Source organism: Phoca vitulina, unplaced genomic scaffold (genome assembly GCF_004348235.1).
Source record: "Phoca vitulina isolate PV1807 unplaced genomic scaffold, GSC_HSeal_1.0 scaffold3, whole genome shotgun sequence".
NCBI lineage: Eukaryota > Metazoa > Chordata > Mammalia > Carnivora > Phocidae > Phoca > Phoca vitulina.
The window spans coordinates 9,003,662-9,027,266 of record NW_022589706.1 but is presented as its reverse complement, the minus strand read 5'-3'; the positions used below and the strand labels follow the sequence as shown (position 1 = coordinate 9,027,266).

The window sequence follows — 23,605 nt, the reverse complement described above, 5'->3', positions numbered from 1 at the left end:
ACCAATATGTTGTACTCTGTCATCAAGCTCGTATTTTAATGGGAGGGAGGAAAAACATAAGCAATTGTAAGTTCTGTGTTAATGAAATTAGATGATCTAAAGAGTTTCTAGTGGTAATAACTTTAGGTTGAGTACTCAGGGAAATCCTTTTTGAAGAAGTAATGTGGTGAGCAGTGGGAGGATTTGAGATGTCTGAGATGTCATTGATAACTGAAACTGAGTATGGATGAGAACCCCTAAAGAAAGATTATAGAAGAAGAAAAGGAAGCCTGGGACTTAGGCTTGAGAAATTCCAAGCCATCCAAGAGGAGGATGACTTGCAGTGAAGGGAAGAGGAAGAAGAAAGCCAATATTGTGTTTTGTCTCAAAAGCCAAAAAAAAAAAGTGAGTTTCAAGAAAGAGGTTTACTCTTCTCAGGCTGCCATCACAAAATACTGTAGACTGCGTGTCTTTTTTTTTTAAAGATTTTTTTAAATTTATTTATTTGACGGAGAGATAGCACAAGTAGGCAGAGTGGCAGGCAGAGGGAAAGGGAGAAGCAGGCTCTCTGCTGAGCAGGGAGCCCAATGCGGGGCTCGATCCCAGGACCCCGGGATCATGACCTGAGCTGAAGGCAGCCGCTTAACCGACTGAGCCACCCAGGCACCCCTAGACTGCGTGTCTTAATGACAGAGATTTGTTTTCTCACAGTTCTGGAGGCTGGAAAGTCCAAGATCAAGGTCTGGAGGGTTCAGTTTCTGGTGGGTCTCTATTGCTGGTTTGCAAATGGCTACCTTCCCATTCTGTGGTATCTTCTTCTCTTCTTATGGAGACAACAAGGCCATCAGATTAGGGCTCCACCCTGTAACCTTATTTTACCTTAGTTACCTCCTAAAGGCCCTATATCTCTTAATATAGGGGGTTAGAACTTCAGCATATAAAACAGGGAGGTACACAGTTCAGTCTATAGCAGAGGAAATGACCAATAGTGTTTAATGTTCTTAGGAAGGCAAAAAAGTTGAAAATTAAAGATCATTCATCAGACTTATCAATTCATTGGTGACTTTAGTAAGTGCTGTTTTCATGGAGTGAAAGACCTGGAAGCCAGATTGGAGTAGGTTAAGAATAAGAGAGAAGAAAATGGTGATAGCAAGTATAGGATAACTCATTAAAATAACCTAGCCCTAAAAATGTTATTTTGAGGAAAATAAAAGATTGAGTGAAGTTTTGTTTTGTTTTTGTTTTTAGGAATGAGAGACCTTGCACTTGTTTGTTTTTATTTTTAAGGAATGAGAGACCTTGCACATCATGGTGAGGAGAAGACATGTTCTAGTATTTATCTATTGCCACAACAGTGCTACCTTACAAACCACCCCAAAACTTACTCCCTTAAGTAAATTAAGCACTTATTTCACTCCTGTATCTCTGACTGGCAAATAAGGCTAAGAGGTTCTTTTGGCTTTGGCTGGGTTCCCTCACATGCCTTGTACTAGCTAGCTATCAGGTGAGCCAGGTTAGCCCCTCTCTGCGTCTCACATCCATCCAGCAGGCCAGCCCAGGCATTGTTCTCATGGCAAAAACAGAGATACACAAGGGGGCATAAGTGCCCAAGTAGTTTCTCAAGCTTCAGCTTGCACTGGCCTCAGCCAGTTTAGAGTTCATACTTGCTAACATCCTGTTGGCCAAAGCAAGTCACATGGGTGAGGCTAGAATGAGAGGACATTGCAAAATAATAGGGCAAAGAGATGAATATAGGGAGGGGTGAAGAATTTGGGCTGTAGATGCAGCTATATTAAAAAAAAAAAAAGGAAGGGATCATTGATTATGATCATTGATTATAATCATTTTTAAGTTCCTCAGAAGGCAAATGGGAACAGGATCCAAAATCTTTCTAAGGGCTGTCAGGTTCCACACTCTTTCACAGTTAGTCGGTTGGCATTATTTTAGATCAATAACTTGCTAAGTGTTTTTAATTTAGTACTAAAATTTCCTATTTTTATAAATGTATGTGAGTCACATTTGTGTTTATTGAATATCTGAATACCTATTATATTTAAGATACTGCTTTAGGCACAGTTGCATTATACTAATTTAATATACAAGTTAATTAAGAAATTCAGGTAAATTCTTTTTGGCCCTACCTGGCCAATGATCACTTGTAAATCACATAGCACTGCAAACTGTTCATTGATTTCTGAAGAGAATTGGTTTTGTGCCTTTAATCGGACTATAATTTCCTTTATTCCATCCAACTAAAAATTCAGGTAGATATCCTATTTCTCAGGAGAAACTATTCTTTTTATTCTAGATGTTTTCTTAATCTTTATGGTTTGCTCTAATAATCATGATAGCACTTACTAGTTAAGCACATACTATGCTAATCTTTATATTAAAAAAAGTAGTTCTTCTGAAATTGTTTGGAGTAAACTGCAAATCTGCGATTCTAATCCAAAAATATGAGACTTCAAAGTCTTACTCTTAACCACCAGGTTCTTCTGTTCCTCCAAATAACCACATCAAATAATCAAAAGCAAGTCAGAAAAAATGTCCGACTTAAAATCTACCACTTAATCTGCCAGGGCCCTTAAATTCACCAGTATCCTACGAAAGAGAAATTTTTCTCTTGAGATAAATTAAGTCTTTAAAAACAAAAAACCTGTATAACCTAACTCTTACAGAGTTTGCCAACAAGAGAAAGGATTTACGTTAGACATCATGTTCCACTGGTAGACCATGTGTAACTGGCTAGATCCCTATGGCTCTTTCATTTGAATCCTCCTCCCCTTTAAAGCCCAGAGATTTAAAATTAAATGGCTGTACTAGTGCAAAAACAAATCATACACATATCTGTCATCCTGTATCCCCACATGTGTACCTTTTGACTTTTTGTTAGTAGTACTAATATTAACATTTATCGAGTCCTTACTATGTGTCCAGCCAGGCATTTTACATGCATTCTCTATACCAACTGCTTTGTTTACATAAACTCATGTAATAATCGCATTACCCTTAAGAGGTGGGTACTCTCATTATCTTCACTTTTCAGTTAAATTGAAGCTTAGAGGTTAAGGAATGTACACTTAGCAGGTGAGTGATTTAATTCGGAATCAAAACTTAGGCTCTATGAAAGCTTCCCTCTGTCCCAATTTACTAAAATCCTTTAGTAAAGAATTTACTTTAGACCTATTTCAAATATTTTTTCCCCAACCTCCCCACTGCTGGGATTAATTTCCCTTCTCTGTAATCCCTTAGTCTTCAGTTACCTCTTCTATATCTATTTATAATAAAATAAATATATTTATTTTGATAATTTATGAATACTTCTCCCTTCTGCCTCCTTACCAAGCTGCAAAACCCTTGAAGACAGACACCATCACAGTATTTTATATTCTAAATACATTAGGTAGGTGTTGGTTAAGGATTTGAGGGAAGAATGAGTGAATACTAACTTTGGTAACCAGCCGACCTGGCTTATAAATGCATGCCAGCTCGTCATAGAACTGAAACACTTTGATAGATGGCGAAGTCCTTGGTATTGGCCTCTGGGAACCCTGGAATTATCAAATTTAGAGTCCACTAGACCAAGGATTTCATTTTTATAACTTCTTACTACATCAAAACCATGGGAATATGCTTGTTGACTTCATAAATGTTCTCTGATCCAGTTTACACATTTAACAACCCTATTGTGGTATTTGGATAGACTTGTGGAGAATCAGGCTCAAGGGTATAGCTATAATAGCTATTCAGTAAATTTTCACAACATAAGATGACGCTATTGCCAGAGGAAATAAACCAGTCATTCAGAATTTGGAGTTAAATAGATGAGTTCAAATTCGATAGTTTCGGGTACTTTATAGTAACTATTCACATTCTAAATCCTATACCAGATTTGTTTATCCGTGCATACAGCTGACTTTTCTCCCTTTGAAAAGATGAACTTATGTTTCTTAAAACCTTTAACCTAAACAATACTCTTATGGTAGGGGAGCCTTGGTGGCTCAGTCAGTTGAGTGTCCGACTCTTGATTTTGGCTCAGGTCATGATCTCAGGGTTGTGGGATCGAGCCCTGCATGGGGCTCCGAGATCAGCGAGGAGTCTGCTTGAGATTCTTTCTCTCTCCCCCTCCCTCTCCCTCTGGCCTTCCCCACAGCTTTCTCTCTCTAAAATAAATCTTTAAAAAAAAAAAAATACTCTTATGATAGCTCTCAAAAAACATGTCTGTGCCCTAACATATTTTCTTTTTTTTATCTTGAGAAATTGAAAGATATGACTACTACTTATTTAGTTAAATATGAGGAAACTTCATGCTCTACATATATAATTTCCTAGATACGGTTGTGGCTGTAGCCCTTCAGAATGTCTGTCTGTCTGAAATCTGTAGACGAGGCACTTATCATATGTTAAGTATTCTGAAGAAATAGATAAATGGGTATTAACATAAAGGGAGAATCATGACAGAATTACAGCCCAAGAGTTAGTATGCAGGATAGGGTAATAAATCCTAGACTCTGAACTTGCATTTATTAGTTGAGTGAACCTTAATGCATCATTTTACTTCTTTGAGCCTCAGTGGTGGTTTTTGGAATTGAATGCAATATTATCGGAAAGATTTTTAGCATAGTGCCTAGCATGTAGCAACTGCTCTAGAAATGATCTTTTCAGAACTGTCTTGCTCACACTAAAATTTGTTTCCTGCGATTTGGCTAGCTTACATTAAAGTTTATTGTCTCTATGACAGAAATGAACTATCCCATATCTCTGGTAATAAGTAAAACAAGTGTGAATTATTACGGCTAGATATATTAAAATTTTTTTGTTAGAATTATCAGTAATCATTTTTTAAAATATTTTTTAAAGATTTTATGTATTCGTGAGCTCATGAGCAGAGAGGGAGAGAGAGAATCTCAAGTAGACTGGGCGCCAAGCACATAGCCCAATGTGGGGCTTGATCTCAAGACCCCAAGATCATGACCTGAGCCAAAATCAAGAGTTGGCCACCTAACCCTCTGAGCCACCCAGGCACCCCAGTAATCATTAATTTAAATCACACATTGTAACTGTTTGGATTTCCATGACCCACAAAAGATTTTCATCTTTTATACTTCCCAAATGCACATATTCTTGTAAACCTCCATTCACATTCTGGAGAGACGTTCTACCTTACTTAGGGTGGATGAAATTACAGAAGTATTGAAAATAGGCTTGTATGTCCAGATGATCATTTCAGTGCCCCTTCCTTGTCCTCATTCACTCCTCACCTACCGTCTGTCTCGGTTGCTAGTTTGATAGAAGAGGCCTTAGGGTGAGTACCTCTCTTCCAGCTTTGTCCCCCATTCACCAAAAGACACAGTGTTAAATTAAACCTTTGCATTTGTCGACAGCTCCGTATGGTTTTTAAATCATGTTAAATGGCTCTCATTAAATCATTCAGAAATGTAACGGTAAACAGGATGATGTTTCATTTTTTTTGAGAGGGAGAGAGAGAATCTCAAGCAGGCTTCATGCCCAGCACAGAGTCCAACGCGGGGCTCAATCTTACAACCCTGAGATCATGACCTGAGCCAAAATCAAGAGTCGGATGCTTAACTGACTGAGCCCCCCAAGCGCCCCTCAATATCTTTTTTTAAAGATGAGAAAAGGAGAATGAAAGAGACTAAGGTTACTTGTCCAAGGTCATAAGGCTGATGATTGATCTTCTCAGAACTGGGACTCAAGTCTTTATGTTCCTCTCCCCAGTTCTTTATACACTGTCACTGAGCTTTCAGTAGAATCCTTGATATGGATATATAAAGCCACTTGATCTGATAAGTTTAAATGCTGCTGCTTCAACTTTCTAATCATACGTAAGGCAAAGAAGCCATGAAATAAAAGACTGCTACATTTGATGATCCAAAATTTAGAATGGATTCATGACAAAATCACCATAAGCAGATACAAACACTAATGAACTAGGCCGCGTAGGGAGGGGAGTGGGATTGTAAATCACATAGAACAGAGCACCAATCTTAACTACATATCAATATGAAAATAAGCTGAACCTTCCTCATAAGAGAAATGCAAATTAAACAATGAAATATCATTTTTTGACCTATCATTTTTTTCAAAGATCCGTTTTATTATACATTATTGGTAAGAAAATGAAAGACATTTGCACACGTTGTTGGCAAGAGCGTAAAATGGTACGTAATCCATGAAGGATATTTTGGTAATATCTATCAGAACTTTAAAAGCACCTTGTGACTCAATTTATCCTATTCCTAGACATCAACCCTATAGATACAGTTGAATACACAGACACATACAAGAGTATTCAACTTAATTTTTAAAAACATACAAAATAAAGAGTTTAAAAAGTACATCAAGAAAATTTGAGGGGGTACCTGGCTAGCTCTGTCAGTAGAGCTTGGGACTCTTCATCTTGTGATCGTGAGTTCAAGCCCCATATTGGGTGTAGAGATTACTTTAAAAAAAAAAAAAAAAGTTGAGGAATATTTAATCTTTCACTTGGTACAAATATGTATGATTGTACTACAAATTCCTGACATTAAACCTAACTAGTCAATTTTGCAACTTCCAAATATAAAGGATTATTTGTTAAAAATTCTAGATTGCAAATTCTTTGAAAGCATGCACTGTGTATGCTCCCTCATCTTTGTACCTCAGAGGTGCTTTCTAGTGGGTACCCAATGTTAAATAATTTGGTACAGAAAATGGAATTGAGAAGTGCTTTGGTTATTACTAGATTACTTAAGAGATCCAGGTTCTTATATTAGTCCACGTACATCTGATTGGAACACTCTGAGAAAAGAAGTTTATTTTTCTATTTTCCTATACCTTAGTTTCCCCATCTTAAAAAAGGGGTGGGTGGGTGGTGTCTAGAAAGGTCCCTTCTAGCTCTATTGTTCTAATGCCTCTGTTTCTAGCACTTGAAGATAGCTATATTCTTCTACTCTTAGTATTCTATAGATTAGTAGCCCCAAACTTTGCACACTGAGTTTTAAGTGTATATTTATGAATTAAGTATGTCAATCTGTGTACTAGTACTAACATATTTCTTTTAAAACTGGAATTTTCTTCCCATGCATGTGTATAGTTTGTGCACTCCTGGAGTTTGTGTACCCAAATTTGGAGTACACTCTCTAGAAAAGTAACTTTAATGTTTTTGAAGGTCTTAAAAAGAACAATGTAGTTATTAAAGTATTATTCTCTGATGAATATACCTTTGTCAATCAAACAGCAAAAATCGGGGTCTTTTAGGTTTTTTTTAGCAAAAATTGTTTTTATCATCATTTGTTGCTTCATGCCATCATCTTCTTTTGGCATTGATACTTGATCTACCAAGCTATCTTAATAAATATATTTGTATTTTTATAGCTTGCCTTAGAGTTTCTCAAAGAGGTATATATACAAATAATACAAATACGAAGGCTAGCAGTCCTTGGAAGAAGGAAAAACATTACTGCTTTATCTGAGCTTTGCTAACTTGAAAAACAAAAAATCTTGAGGTCCATGAGGCCATCAGTCTAATAATAGTAACCGATGCAAATATTTTCAAAAATCAGTTAAGATTTCTGATATGAATGAGAATATTGTATTTTGGATCTCTTTGTCATTTATCAGGCCATGACCTACTTTAAATATATTCTTATGTATTCACCTCTGTTTTTTGGCTTTTTAAGTGATTTTCTATTTTTGATGAGTAACCTTTGAAGCTACTTGTAGTTTGTCATTTTGCTTCATATCTATGAAGCTGAAACTATGTTATTCAGTGAAACTGGGACCATTTGCCTGGGGAGAACTCAGTGGCAACATGATAGCCATTGAAATATGCTATAACAGGTTAAATCTCTCTGGTTTATTGAATGGCAAATGAGTCCGTTTTTGACGTTGCAAGGAAAGATCAGGAAAATGCTACTGAGGTCTGGAGGAAGCTGCCGCTTGTAACAAGTCACTTAAATACTACATGCCTATTTCCTCTTCACTAATAGAAAGAATCCTAGATCTGTCATTGGAGAAAGGTTAGGAATGATGTAGTCCAACCAAACTAATCAGTTAAGCATCAAATGAGCTACTGTACAGCAAGCTATTAGTTTATAAACATAAGGATTCACATCTGAAAATGTGAATAGACTATCATGAATATTATTTAAGATTCAGGACTACATGTCCATTACATGTGGACTAGCTACCCTTTGGACTCTTAAGTTTCTGTTTCTAAAGATTCTCATCAGAGAGCTAGTAGACAAGCATAAGGGAAAGAGGAAGGACCGTATTCCAATTCGTTGGGTGACTCTATAACTTCAGACATATTTGTACTTGAGTCTAAGACTCACTTTTATTGTTTATCATCAGGTTAAGTATACCAACCTTGCTTGGTTGTTATGAAATTTAAATGAGATAATACATGTGAATGTGCCTAGAACATGGTAGACTTTCAAACAAAGGTTAATTCCTTCTTGTCTCAAAGTGGCTCTGATCCTGGTAAGTTAAAGGACAAATGAGAAGGGTTGAATCCTGCCAAGTTCAGTAGGTTAAATGTCATGAGTATACTTATGGAATCCACATACACAGTGGTTTTGTTGTCCAGCGCTATCTGGGTGACGTCTTAAGTACCTGGCTATATGTAATGTATTCAGTTCAGTAAGGAGGCTGGAGCTAAGAAACAGAACAAAACTCTTGTACTTTCAGGGTAATAAAATGCCCTATCTACTCTGTTTAGAGGTCCAAACAATAAAAATGACTGAATTTTCTTTTACAAGTTGATAATTTCTTTGAAGTTAAACTAAAATGCTTTGCACTTTTTTTTCCAGCATGCTACAAATGAAAACTGATGAGAAATTGAATTTGTCCGATGGGAATACAGCAAGTTGCCCTTTGAGCCCCATTAAGATGTGCCTTAATCGTCCCATTGAATGGAATCTGAATTTGACAGCAGCATCTCTAGCGAGCTGTACAGTTCACAACCAAAACCTCAAAAGTGAAGAGAAATAGATTGCAGTTCTTCTTGCACTATCCTTATTTTGTACATCAGTATTCTTTCTGCATTTATCAATTGATCTTGAAATATTTCTAGTCCTGTGATGTCTTTATATTAAATGTAATCATTAGCATTAATCATTTGGATTATATTCTTTGTATGTTTTTTTACGTTTTACACCGGACCGTTGTGGAATTTTGCAGTACAAATGGATTTTGATGTTTCTCTTTTTAAAGGTATTTTGTGAATTTTTTTATGCCCTAAGTTTAAATACATAATTGTCCCCGGTTTTATTTCTGTGCACAAAGTTTTAATATATACTGCATTATGTGATTTAGAAGGCTAGTATTGTAAAGATTTGTGATGACCTGACCATGAACAGTTGTATAATAGGTGGATACCAACTACCTCGAAGCAAACTGGTAAAAGGCAAAGGTATCTCTTAGAAGTATATCTATCTCTTTCAAAGTTATATATGTATAGAAAAATTGATCATAGTTTATCACCAAGTAGCATGTTTTCATTCATAGAATTTGAGCTGATCAGTTCTTTCTCTGTACTTTTAAACCTATAAAATCTGTGGGCTGTAAGATCAGTGGCACAATTGCATGTTTTACTCTTCAGCAAAGCTGTGCCTCTTGCAGACAAGAATACTGTTTGGTGTAAGTTACCAGTTTTGAATGAAAAAATGGTAAATGGATTTACATCTATTGATTTTATTGTATTTTAGCCATTTAAGTGTAAAATGTCTTTTAAAATCAGGATAAAATTCCTTACCTTTAACTATAATAGTGCAAAAGCATAGCTTCAGCAATGGCTACATGATTGTGTCTAAAACTTGAATAGTAAGAATACTAAAGGTTTGGTGCTTAAATTTATTTTTCCCATGCCAGAGAAAAAAAGCTCTGGTATGGTGGTCCATGGAAGTATATAAGAACATGGCTCCTTCCCTTTGGATAGCCTGGCTGTGGGGTAAATGGGATTTAGTCTATGGTGTTTCTAAACACTTTTCCTTATAGCACATTCTGTGTACACTTTAAGTCCTATTTCTCCCTATCCCTCACCCCAAAAAATTATTTTTAAAGTGACAGGGATTTAACAAAATAAGACTTACATAAGGAATTTGAAGCACAGGAAGACACAGAGCCAACAGAATGAAAAACAATCATCTATTTTTTATTGTTTTTACGACCACATCTGCCTTTTCCTTTTGCTTAATAAGCATTCTTACTTTGTAACTTTCAGACTCCTTTTATATTTCTGAGTTTTATAAAGCACATATATGTATGTAATATAGCAATTTGGTTCTAAAAAGCACAACGATTTTAATTTAGCTCTATCTTAGAACATCACCTTAAATGAATGGCCTAAATAAACCTTAAAAAGCACAATTATTAATAAAACAGATCCAATGTTAGGACATTTCTATTCTGGATAATAAAGAGAAAAGGTAATCAGAGGGATAAGAAAACATGTTTTGCTGGGTGTTGCAGACGGAAAGAGGACTGAGTTCATACTCCGTTCCACAACTGAGGCAAGTGCCAATTTGGGAAGAAAAATGAGATTGACAATGAAGAAACAGTGCTCATAAACTAGTATATAAAGGACTTCCTGTCATGCTTTTCCTACTAGAATTGTCTTTTATTATCCACAGTATTTATTTTGTTATGCCAAAAACGTAGAAAGCAACTCCATAATTAGCATGTGTAAGTGTGGGCACCTGCCTGGCTCAGTCAGTAGAGAGAGCATGTGACTCTGGATCTTGGGGCATGAGTTCGAGCCCCATACTGGGTGTAGAGATTACTTAAAAAAAAAAAAAGTACATGTGAACATCTCCTAACCCAAGAAACGCCATCAGAAACATAAGAAAACTAGAGCTCTCATATGCAAATATTGTAAGAAGAGAAATTATTATCCATTCAGATAGCATTACCAAAATGTTTTTAGTGTAAGAATCACAAAATTATCAAAATAACTGTTCAGCTTAGATGCTGGGAACTTTGGAGTCATTGTAGTAGTCCTCCTCCCTGAAGGAAAAGAAAGCAAGCTCCTTTCTAGCCAGTTTGTGGTACTTCATTTGCCCTTGAGATGTCCCTTTTTAAATGTGTTCTGAAGTGTTCTCATCTGTGTTGGATGTGCCCCATCTAAATCATAAGCTTCTCAAATGCAAGCTACTAGCTAGTTACACTGAGAAGCTGTCCAGAACGCCATATACTAAATGTGAGAGTTCACGCATCACCTGAGAAGCCGATTTGCAAAGCAGGTTCCTAGGCCCACCTTAGACGCTGGTTACACCCCCGGGTCCGCTGCGGGCTTCTGTGGAGCGCCAGCCAGGTGCTGTCCTAATGTTTCAGTAAAGGCCAAAGCAACATGGAGTCACACAGCACAAAGTCCTACAAGCTATCAGGCATTTTCTGATTTTGATACAAGGGTAACTTTATTAAAGCAGAAAACTGAACATAATTTTAAAGGACATGGTTAAAAGGACTTCACCTCCATCATCTCTTCTAACTTGTATCTTCATTGAGAAACTCTGCAAGGTTAAGTTTACTTTTTTCTAGTGCTGCTGTTTTGGCTCGTCTTGGCAATCTCATCTTCATTTCTGATTCTGGCTCTGGAATTTCAGGGTCACTAAATGGATGTTGAAAATACACCAATTTAAATACAAGCTTTAAAACAAGTTTATTTATCAATAAAACTTTGTTTCTGTCATTTTATCAGTGTGTAATTGATATCCTGATTTTACTAAGTTTTTAAAACTAAAACCAAAAAAGACTTATTGGCTATCCTGCCAAGTAAATCATGGAAAACCTAGCTAATTGCTTTTTATTTCTATATGGAACCTGGTATTATAAGGAAAAACAACATTTTGTAATGAAGTGATTAAACAGGAAAACTGCCCAAAAGAATTTTGGAGGACAACACAAAGTGAAAAAACATCTTACATTCTCTTAATTTAGGTAATACATTCTTAAAACACTCTGTAAACAGCAGGTTTCCAAAAAACATTTTAAATTTAGTCAAAACTTAACCTAAAGCTATATACTGAAAATACACACATTACAATTTTACCAATAGATGAACACAAGGCAACTACAAACTTTCAGCTTACGACAGTGGCTTAATTGGCAGAATCTAAAAATAAACACTACACGACAAATATATATAATTTACAATGATAGAGTAATCCTGCTTATAAATGCCAAGAACCCAAATCTAAATCCTTTAAGAGTTTGCTAATTCAAGATCGGAGAGCCATACACACAATCATGTAGTTAGAAGCACACATGGATATATAAACTGAAAGGACATATTAAAGATGACCACCTAAGACTACGGGCCATCCCAGTAGGAAAAGCACACAAGACATGGGACGTCAAATGCTCTTGATAATGGAATTCTAGACTATATATATCCAAGACCTTGCGATTTACAGTTTTCACTGAGTATCTTATACATACTGAGTTCTCTCCTTCACAGTGTTAGCAAACTACAATTTCTTTTCTACTCCTAGACCAAAAAAAACCCAAAAAAACACCACATCCATTTTCTAGATGTACATGGCATACCTTTCAGAGTCAACCTCCACAGTCTGACGTCTCCTGTTCATCCTAGCTGAAGCTGTCACTTTTCTCCGTCCTTCAAAACAGTATATAATTCATTATCAAAATTTATTCTCAATTGCTTACTGTTTCTATTTTCTGACCTACCCAAATCCTTCATTTTCCCTCTGCAACAAATTTCTTCCTAGTTTCCAGCCATTTATTCTTTTGTAAGCTTGGGTAATAGGCAAAGGAAAATATGGAAATCAAATTATAAGGAGGCAAATTTTAGTTAAATATATTTGGGAGAAAGAAGAATGTGAAAAACATGCTATGTAAAGAGAAGTACTTCTGCTATAGCACATGACCTGTGGAGAAACTAATGAAAATTAAGGGGAGAAAAGTGGGGTATGCCCATCAGCAGACCCGGGAGAGAGAGAACTTTAATCAGTAAGGTAATGGCTTCTTACAAAATATTCAAATGTATACATGGCCAATTCAAGTATGTGTTATAAAACATTTTTCAGTATAAAAACTAGACCTTCTAACAATATGCTGAAGGTTGCAAAAATTCTACTTGCTAGAAACTTCCAAGGTTAAGAAGATAAAGTTTAGCCCATGATGCTCCCTCATTTATGATAAGAATCTGATCAAATTGCTCAGTATGAACATTTGGTTGAAATTTATATACCCTATTTATTATTCATGTGAGACTTAACTGTTTTTCTCCACAACCTTACATATTTGCTCATAATGCAGCTAGCCCCAAGAAAACATCCAACAATATGGGACTAATTTGGAACAATACCCAACAATAAGCATGTAAATAAGTGATTGGCTACAAAAATATTATGGCCAGATTCCATTTAGAAAAAAATTAAATCTGCATAGGGCCTCAAAATTGTTTTTTAAGAATTGAAATAATGGTTGGCTCGTGGGTGGGATGATTAGCGTTCTTTATATTAGTTTGCTTGCATGTATTTTCTGATTCTTCTGTAATAAGCATGAACTGCTTTTGTAATAATAATAAAACAATAAAAAGATGTTGAATTTCAGATTTTTTTCCAAGTGATCCCCTAATTGTCAACATTTTCTTTATTCCAACAAATCCCCTATTGTTGGATACCCCTTGGGAAATAAATGATGTTGAAAAATTATGAAATAAAATGGGAAAAAGGAAAACAGAAGCCCAGACAAGTACTACAGGGATAAAAGGTTTTCAAAAGTGCTTAATCATATAAACGACAGAATATAACCAGCTAATAATAGAAAATCATCATTGATCTGATAAAAAAAATCTTAATTTAACCCAAATAGTCCTTTACAATATGATACATTGCATCGTAACTCTTTCAATCAAAAGCACTTGGAGCAACACTGGTATTAGAATCTTTTAGACACAAAGCAAAACCTAATATCAGCTGTAAGAACTGAAAATAAAGGATACCTGAGACATTTAAAAATCTTTATCAACAAGGAAACTTGCAAAGTGAGTATTTCATTGGAAAACAAAATTGAAAAGTTTTATTATAAAGATCCATATACTACCTCTGTTAGTCTTTTGCTGAGTGGATTTTGATGCTCGGGTTGCTTTTACATCCCTGAGAGGAGTTTTATATGCTTCTTTACTTTTTTCTATTAAAGGAAATGACACAACAATGTAAATTTTAAAAAGCTTCATTAAATATTTTAAATGGTCTTTCCAAGTCAATTTTTCATAAAACAGAAATGACACCAGTACCATTAGCAGCTATTGAAAATTATCATAAATCAGTGTTCCAAAAAACGTGAATACTGGAAAGCAAACGAAATCTAAGACAGTATGCATGGTCATATGGTGAAAAATGTACACATAAAAAAAACTACGAAAGTGGAATAAACACTTATCAGTAATACACTTTCCGAGGGAATTAATTAGAAACATTTTTCTTTCATTTCTGAAATCCAAACACATGTTAGAGGAGAAAAAAAAAGTGCCTCTTTAAGATGCAAAGGACAGAATCTTACAAATACTCAGGTTAGTATGTTATTACCATCTTCAATTTGAAAAGCAGTCATAGTCATGTTGGCATCCTGTGCTGCTACCGCTTGGTCATCATACTCTTTATTTCCTTTTTCTAACTGAATCTTGATTTTCTCCAGAGCTCTCAGACATGTCCTATCTTTTACTTGCTATAATAGAAAACATCATTAATGTTTTTTAATGCAGCATTTTCTAATCTTCTTTCAGAAAAGCTATATATGGGTATCAAGATGTTTAAAAACATTTAAAAAATTCTATTAAATTTATGAAGGAAATATTTACTTCAAATAAGCAGACACAATTTGCCGACATATGTATAATTTAATACAACCATGTAATGTATTTAATACAATAATTTAATACAACCATGTAAATTCTACTTTAATAAAAAATTTGTTCACAGTAATTTATATACAGAGTAATTAGAAATTACTTTACCTCCAGAATTTCATTCAACAGAACCAAAAGATCTTGAGCAAGATTGCTACTGAGTTCTAAAGAACCCAAGGCTTTCGTATAGACCCGAATTTCTGGTGAACATGGACATGTTAAGATCTCATTGCAAATTTTTATAGCCAAATTGTCATGAACTGATAAGGCCTAGAAAATCAAGAGAAAAAGGTTTTGTAAACTGGAAATGGTATTACAATATAGTTCCTACATATCTAACAAACATTTCCAACTAATTATCTTGCCATAATTTCAAATGCAAAATGTCTAAATCCAAATTTAACATATTCCTCCCAAACTGAACTCCCCCTCTTCTTATAGAGGATCCTGTGGTACAGGGTCCAGATCCACCCCCTTCATGAATGAAGCAATCATCTCCAGCTACTCTGCGTTCTGGAGGCTAAAGGTTCTCAGGTGCAGAACTGATCTAGGCTGGAGACAGTGGGGCCTGCCACGTTAGTCCTCCTTCAGTGGCTGGAAGATATGCAGGTCAACAGCCCAGCCTTGTCTCCATCTGAACAACTCAAGGGATTTTCCCAGTTCTGGAGCTTCCTGTGGGATGAGCTGGGGCTTTAAGACTGCATGACAGTTCAAGTTCTTCCTCTGCCCCAACCTACTTCCCTCACTCCTCCAGGATGTTGATCAGGAGAAAACTTTGCAATTAAAAGATGTCAACAGCTTCTTTGAAGTCCTCTGTAACCCATACTCAGGACCTTAAGAGTTATCTTGGTTGGACTCCATCTTCCTTGCCTCCCTAAGTTCTTTCTTCATGTCTTTATACCCATCTTTTTTTTTTCCATGTCACTGTCTACTGTTCTTTTCTTTCTACTTTCTATTGCTATTATCTTTTTTCTACAAGCTTTTTATCTCTTAATTATACAGATTTCCAACTGCTCTCTTAATATTCACTCTCTATTCCTCTCACCAGTTCACCTCATATAACGATACTGACCACCAAACTGTTCTTCCTAATAGGTAATTTTCATCCCATTAAGCCTTTCAATATATACCCTACATCATTATGGCAAATACGGCCAACTCCAAATTCCCTACACCTTAATGTTCTGCCCTCAACAGGGCCATTCTGGCTCCTTAGCCAGAATGATTCTTCCACAGTTCCCTGCATGACTTGGACAACCAGCTACATTTAATCACTTTTACCTAAAGTCTTTTTCATTCCCAATAAGACCGAAGTGAATTTTACTAGTAATGCTGTACTCGTCACCCCTACTACATGAACCCTGCCTTCTTCTTAAGTCCTAAGCACTTAGTAGCTCTATCACCTACCCTTACTATATTTTGCCTTAATATCCTTTATAATCATCTTTCCAATAACATGTAACATAATGACTTGGATGGAGTATGCAGTCACTAAATTAATTAAATTAAAAAGCTATACTTTCAACTTAATTAGCTGGCATCTGAAATCATTAATAACACATTAATTTTCAATATGGTAACAAGTTTAATTAAATGATTAAGTTAAAGGATCCAAAACCCAGCTTAAGTTTAATTTATGGGACAGTTTGCGGTTAACTTATCTTCTTTGAATTAAAAACAAAAATGAGCTTGAGGTGACCAATTCATTCTTTGAATTCTCCTTCCTTGTATCAGAAACAAAGCAGATAAGCCAATGTTTGAAGATTCAATGAGTCCTAGATAAACACAGGATATTTTTCAGAATGTTAAATATAGCCAGCACTAGGTTGGGAGGGGGTAGTGAGAGAGATGAATTTTTGCTAAGTTCTGAATTTCAGTAGCAAATTATCTCTATCTTTATATGATTATCACATTTCCCAAAAGATCTTTTTCTTCCTTTGTGTTATGTGCCACCATACAGACCAGAAATCTCAAGATCAAACCGTGGCCTCTATTTCTAAGAACCTATGAAAAGGATTATTTTATCAAAAACAACAGTGACCTGTATGATAGTCATCATCTTTACCATCCATAGGCTAACATACCCACCCACCTGATAATCTTGTGAATTCTTGGCCTGAGGATTTAATCCACTTGGTCTTGTCAAATCTACAAGTAACTCAGCAACATTAGTGATATCTACTTCAGCTAAAGGAGAAGATGCAGGAGCACTGGCCAGTGTTTGCAGAGTTGGAAGAAAGGCTTCTTCAAAACATTCCTGATTAGTCCTATTGAAAAACAATTTGAAAAGTATGTGAGCAAAGAAAAGGCATAGGATTCTCAAAAAAAAAGTATAAAATTCACCCCATCGAGATACAGTATATTTTCATCTAGGAAAGAGACAAGTAATTCAGGTAAATAAAATCTAGGTAAGTTCTCATTTTCATTACTAACCACTGAAAAAAAAAGGAACAATAACAAAATTATATTTATAGATATAACTCATGGGGAGCCTGAATTTAACTTCAAGTCAGATTCGGATTTATCAATATAACTAAATACCTGCTCGCATAAGCAAACATGGGGAAGAACACGCCTAGGCAATGTCGAAGTCGAACATCCTCTTCAGTCACAGGATTGTACCATAACAAGATAAGACGAGAAAGAATCCTGCTGCTGACCAAGAGCCCTGAGAACATCAGCTTGGCTAGTCCTTCTGCAGCTCCTGTCCTGAGTTCAGACACCTAATAAAAATGACTTTCATTAAAAGAAATTTTTTTAAATTTGTATTTCCTTCTAAAGCCTTACAATGTAGCCTGTCCTACAATATTCTTCCATGAACTATCAAAAAATCACTCATACTATGAATTTGTTAAAGATACATAAAAAGATTTTAGGTTAAGGCTATATGACAAATTATTAGTCTAGCTAAGAAAACTTCAATTCCCTTAAAATTTTTTTAGAAGAAATCAAAAGTTACAACAGTAATGTATTACATGCTTCTCATGAGATAAGATATAGAAAACACTCAGTAATAATCCCTACCATGAGAGGAAGGTGACCTATAAACACAATCTCCAGAGGTGGGAGTGACAATGTGTATGAATAAAGGGGAAATGGGAATAGAAGGTGTACAAGTGGAAAAAGGAATTCCTAGAAAGAGTAACCAAAGCAAAGCTTAGAGAAGAAAATGGAAAAGAAGATACAATGATATTCAAATGCAGGTACAGGCATAAAGACAGGTAACTAAAAATACTAGTTATTGAGACTGAATTATTAAAGTCAAGCCTCCGACACTTCCTAGCTGCATGATCCTGTGCATATTAACTTTGTACCCCATTTTTTAAAAAAGATTTACATATTTATTTTAGAGAGGGAGCACACGTGAGTGGAGGAAGGGGCACTGGGAGAGAATCTCAAGCAGACTCCCCGCTAAGTGCAGCGCCCCCAACGTGGGGCTTGATTCCATAACCCTGAGATCAGGACCTGAGCCAAAATCAAGAGTCAGACGCTCAACTGACTGAGCCACCCAGGCACCCCATGTACCCTACTTTTTTCATTCAAAAATAAAAAGTTCTGAATTTTAAAAAAGGATAATAAAATTACAGTTACAAAGATAAAGAAATACTACAAATAAAACTCTTACAAGCACTATCCACATAGGGGTGCCTGGGTGGCTCAGTCAGTTAAGTGTCTGACTCTTGGTTTCAGCTCAAGTTATGATCTCAGGGTCACAAGATCCAGACCTGAGTTGGGCTCAGAGCTCAGCAGGGAGTGTGCTTGTCCCTCTCCCTCTGCTCTTCCCCCACTCTTTCGCTCTGTCTCAAATAAATAAAATATTTTTTTAAAAAGTGCTACCCACATAGTAAATCCTCAACAAATATCAGTTATTGTTTATTATTACTGAAGAACAGTAAATTTGCTCAGTGATCACATTATAGAGATCCTGAAAATCAGGCAAAAACATTCAGCTGTAGTGAGGCAGGATGTGGAACCACTTAAGGTTTTTGAAATGGCAGAGAAATAAAGACTTATATGAGATTTTAGGAAAATTATCTTTGCAGATTATAATCTACGAATGTAAAACAAGTCTAAACTAGAGACAGAAGTAAAAACAATGGAACAAGCAAATACAAGAACTATATCAAAAATTTTTCCAAAACACAAAAATAAAGATTTAGAGGCCAACAAGATTAATAAGTGCTAGGGCACTAGCACGTGCTTTCCACACACTAACTCATTTTGGGCTCACAACAACCAGAGGGCAGAAACCTTGTTCCACTCAGCACTGTACTCTCAAGAACATAGTGACTGGCACATAATTCGCCCTCAAATATTTGTTGTTTTTTTTTTTTAAGATTTTATTTATTTATTTGACAGAGAGATACACAGAGAGAGAGGGAACACCAGCAGGGGGAGTGGGAGAGGGAGAAGCAGGCTTCCCACGGAGCAGGGAGCCCGATGTGGGGCTTGATGCCAGGACCCTGGGACCATGACCTGAGCCGAAGGCAGAAGCTTAACGACTGAGCCACCCAGGTGCCCCCGACCCTCAAATATTTGTTGACTTAATTAAAGAACCATCCAGTGAATAGGCGTCATTATCCCCATTTTGCAGATGAGGAAAAAAGCCAGAGACAGTAAACACCTTATTGAAGATTCACACAAATGCAACCAGAACACAAATGTACAAGTCTACAACTTCAAAGGCTGCATGCTCCCCATCTCTTTAAAATGTTTAACTGTGACATACTTTCCTGATAGCAATAGTGATCCATCTGAAGTTGAATGTCAGGAATTTGAAATGAAACAGAACTGCAAGTCTTTAAAGCATGTAAAAAAATTCTTATTATGGCCCAGAGGGCAGTGAAGTAAGTCAGATTTTGTTTAGTGGTAATGACAAAAATAAAGTTAAAACCACAGAATCTAATATAGCCATAAAGAGATTAAGGTACCAGTACTATTAAAAAAAAAAAAAAAAGCTTCATTCCTTTGTCACACAGTTTTACTGCTCAGTCATTTTCTACCAATGCAATGTCAGCAAGCCCACAGCACTGGGTAATTCCCAACAGGAAATTAGTATATTGCTTGAATATTAACTCAAAATTTAAAACCAACATCTGCCTTTTGATTGGTGAGTTTAATTTATTTACACTTAAATCACTGATAAGGAAGGATTGATTACCACAATTTTGCAATCAAAATGTGGTAAGTCAAAAACTGTTAAAAGAGACAAAGAACGATAAATACTGATATTAAAAAGGTTAATTCATCAAAAGATAATTAAAAGTATAGATAAAACAAACAGAGCCTCAGAATACATAAACAAGCATTGGCGGAAATGCAGAATGAAATAGCTCAACAATAATAACTGAAGAGCTTTCTGGAATGGACAGAACACCCAGACAGATCAGTAGGAAAACAACAATAAGGACTTGAACAATATTACAGACCAACCAGACCCACCAAACATGTAGTCCCTCCACCTCACTATAGTAGAATACACTTCCTTCTCAAGGGCACATGGAATATCCTCATGGACTGACACTATGTTAGGCCAAAAACAACTCGAAATAAATTTTAAAAGAATTAAAACATCAAAATATCTTCTCAAACCACAAGAGAATATACCTAGAAAGCAATACCAGAAGAAGACTATAAAATTTACAAATATGTGTAAACAATATATTTTTTACAAACCAATGAGTCAAAGAAGACATAAAAAGAAAATTTAGAAAACACTTAGAAATGAACTAAAATGAAAAATACAAAAACCCAAAACTTAGGAAGTGCAACATAAGCTGTCTTCACAGGGCAATGTATAGCAGTAAATGCCTACAGTGAAAAAGAAAAAAAAAATCTTGGACTTCCAGGAAGATGGTGGAGTAGGAGTATCCTAAGCTCACCTCCTCCCATGGATATACCTAGGTAATACCCACATCACTGTAAATCACCCAGAAAACGACCCAGACTCTCCCAGCTAAATGTAGAGAAGAGGCCACATCAAAAAGAGCACGAAGGGTGGAGACATGGCCATGAACCAAACTGACCCATGGGACTGTCCACAGGAGGGACATTGCAGCCCCTGGACAGAGGAGAGGAGCAGACCCCATCCCATGCACCACAGGTACCAGAGAACTGCACTGGAAGGAAGAATCCCCTTTGTAACATATGGCTTTGAAAACCAGAGAGACTTAACACTGTGAGTGCTTATAATCAGTGGGGCTTAACACCTGGAACCTTAAAAAATCAGCCAACTGGGCTCTGGGAGAGACAAATGTAGATAGGAAACTCAGTCCCTGCCCTTAAGGAGAGAGCATAACAAAGAACACTGCTAAGATACAGCATGGAAGCAGTAATTTGAAAAAGGCCTGGAGTATACAGGAAGATTTATTTACTAATCTCAGAATGTGTGCTAGAGGGACAGGGATCTTTAGGAGACTTCTCCAAGAACAAAAGAGCTGGCAGTGCCACTTCCCTCCTCTGGCCCCCAGCCCAGATACCCAACATTTGAGGGAATCAGCGCAGGATGAACATGTTCCACCTACCTTGCTAACAGCACACCCCACTCCTGAATTCTCCAGACTTGCCCATTCCAACCCACCCACAACAGGAATTCTCCAAAGCAGCTAAAGCAGTGGGGTGAAGGCACACATCTAATCTGACTGCCAGCCCTGCTTACCAATGAAAGCTTCCCAGGGGACAACACCGGGAGAGCCATTTCAGTTCATTGTGAACACATCTCTGACAAACACCCACGCTGACCCAATCAAGCCTAAAGTAGCCCCAGACTGGCCCATAAAAATATAGGGACTAAAGCTTGCCAACAAGCAAAGGGAACCATTGCAGATGACTGGACTGAAGGCAAACGTGGCCCAGCCACAACAGGAGGGTGCGTAGCACACAAAGGAGACACCCCTGAAGCACCAGGTTCTGGTGAGCAGGGGACACTGCACTCAGGACACTACAGGACCTCTTCTTCATACGGCCACTACTTTCAAGAGCAGAAGACAAAGAGCTGACTTTCCTAACACATAGAAACAGAGACAGAGTTAGACAAAATGAGACAGAGGAATATGTCCCAAATAAAAGAACAAGACAAAATCACAAGCAACAGAGCTAAATGAAAAGGAGATAAGTAATATGCCTGATAGATAATTTAAAGTAATGGTCACTAAGATACTCACTGGACTTGAGAAAAGAGTGGAAGATCTCAGTGAGACCCATAACAAAGGGATGGAAAAAAATAAAGAACCAATCAGAAATGAAGAACTCAATAACTGAAATTAAAAATACACTAGAGGGAATAAACAGTAGACTGGAGGAAGCAGAACAGATCAGTGAACTGGAGGACAGAGTAATGGAAAATAATCAAGATGAACAAAAGAAAAAATAATAAAAAATGAGAATAGATTAAGGGAATTCAGTGACACCATCAAGCATAATAACATTTGCATTATAGAGATCCCAGAAGGAGAAGAGAGAGAAAAGAGGAGAAAATTCATTTGAAGAATAGGTGAAAACTGTCCAAAACTGGGAAAGGAACAGAAATCCAGACCCAAGAGGCACAGAAAGCCCCCAGCAAAATCAACCCAAGGAGGTCCACACCAAACACATAGTAATTAAACTGGCAAAAAGTGGTGGGGCGCCTGGGTGGCTCAGTCGGTTGAGTGCCCAACTCTTGGTTTTCAGCTCAAGTCATGATCTCAGGGTCATGGAATTAAGCCCTGCATCGGGCTCCACACTCAGCATGGAGTCTGCTTGAGATTCTCTGCCTCTCCCTCTGCCCCTCCCCTCGCTCACATGCTCTCTAAAATAATTAAATCTTTTAAAAATTGGCAAAAAGTAGAGATAAAGAATTTTATTTTTTTTAATTTTTATTATTAAACTGTTACGTTAGTCACCATACAGTACATCATTAGTTTTTTGTTTTTTTTTTTTTTTTTTAAAGATTTTTATTTATTTATTTGTTAGAGAGAGAGAGCATGGGCGAGAGAGAGTGAGCGAGAGTACAAGCAGGGGTAGCTGCAGGCAGAGGGAGAAGCAGGCTCCCTGCTGAGCAAGGAGCCCGATGCGGGACTTGATCCCAGAGCACTGGGATCATGACCTGAGCTGAAGGCAGCCGCTTAACTGACTGAGCCACCCAGGCATCCCCATCATTAGTTTTTGATGTAGTCTTCCTGATTCATTGTTTGTGTATAACACCTAGTGCTCCATGCAATACGTGCCCTCCATAATACCCATCACCAGGCTAACCCATCCCTCCCACCCCCTCCCCTCTAAAACCCTCACTTTGTTTCCCAGAGTCCACAGTCTCTCATGGTTCATCTCTCCCTCTGATTTCCACCCCCTTTCATTTTTCCCTTCCTTCTCCTAATGTCCTCCATGCTATTCTTTATGTTCCATAAATAAGTGAAACCATATGATAATTGACTTTAAAGAGAATTTTAAAAGCAGAAAAAGAAAAGAAGAAGGTTACACACAAGGGAAACCCCATAAGAATATCAGCTGCTTTTTCAGCAGAAATTTTGCAGCTCAGAAGAGAATGACATGATATATTCAAAGTGCTGAAAGAAAAAACCTGCAACCAAGAATACTCCATCCAGCAAGACTATCATTCAGAATAGAAGGAGAGATAAAGAGTTTTTCAGACAAACAAGTTAAAGGAATTCATCCCCATAAACCAGCCTTATGAGAAATGTTGCAGGGGATTCTTTTAGTGGAAAAGAAACACCATAAGCAGGAGTAAGAAAACTAGGAAGCACAAAAGGAGTA

The 23,605-nt window shown here is 36.8% G+C and overlaps 2 protein-coding genes across 5 annotated transcripts in view; one reads left to right on the top strand and one right to left on the bottom strand.

Annotated features, from left to right (window-relative positions):
- The window catches only part of LCORL (ligand dependent nuclear receptor corepressor like), a 166,282-nt gene extending 154,836 nt beyond the window's left edge, over positions 1-11,446 (top strand). The window contains exon 8 of one of the 4 annotated variants that reach the window (XM_032400071.1): positions 8,793-11,446. In XM_032400071.1, the coding sequence (XP_032255962.1) occupies positions 8,793-8,806 (14 nt within the window). In that variant the 3' untranslated portion in view covers positions 8,807-11,446. The remainder of the gene's footprint in view (positions 1-8,792) is intronic. The other 3 variants (XM_032400085.1, XM_032400083.1, XM_032400088.1) reach the window with 3 other exon arrangements.
- Positions 11,237-23,605, bottom strand: part of NCAPG (non-SMC condensin I complex subunit G) — a 51,363-nt gene continuing 38,994 nt past the window's right edge. Inside the window, exons 15-21 of the mRNA XM_032400091.1 lie at positions 17,396-17,577; positions 16,947-17,121; positions 14,963-15,124; positions 14,535-14,673; positions 14,050-14,136; positions 12,529-12,598; positions 11,237-11,590 (exon numbers count right to left, since the gene is read on the bottom strand). Of these exons, the coding sequence (XP_032255982.1) occupies positions 11,467-11,590; positions 12,529-12,598; positions 14,050-14,136; positions 14,535-14,673; positions 14,963-15,124; positions 16,947-17,121; positions 17,396-17,577 (939 nt within the window). The 3' untranslated portion in view covers positions 11,237-11,466. The remainder of the gene's footprint in view (positions 11,591-12,528; positions 12,599-14,049; positions 14,137-14,534; positions 14,674-14,962; positions 15,125-16,946; positions 17,122-17,395; positions 17,578-23,605) is intronic.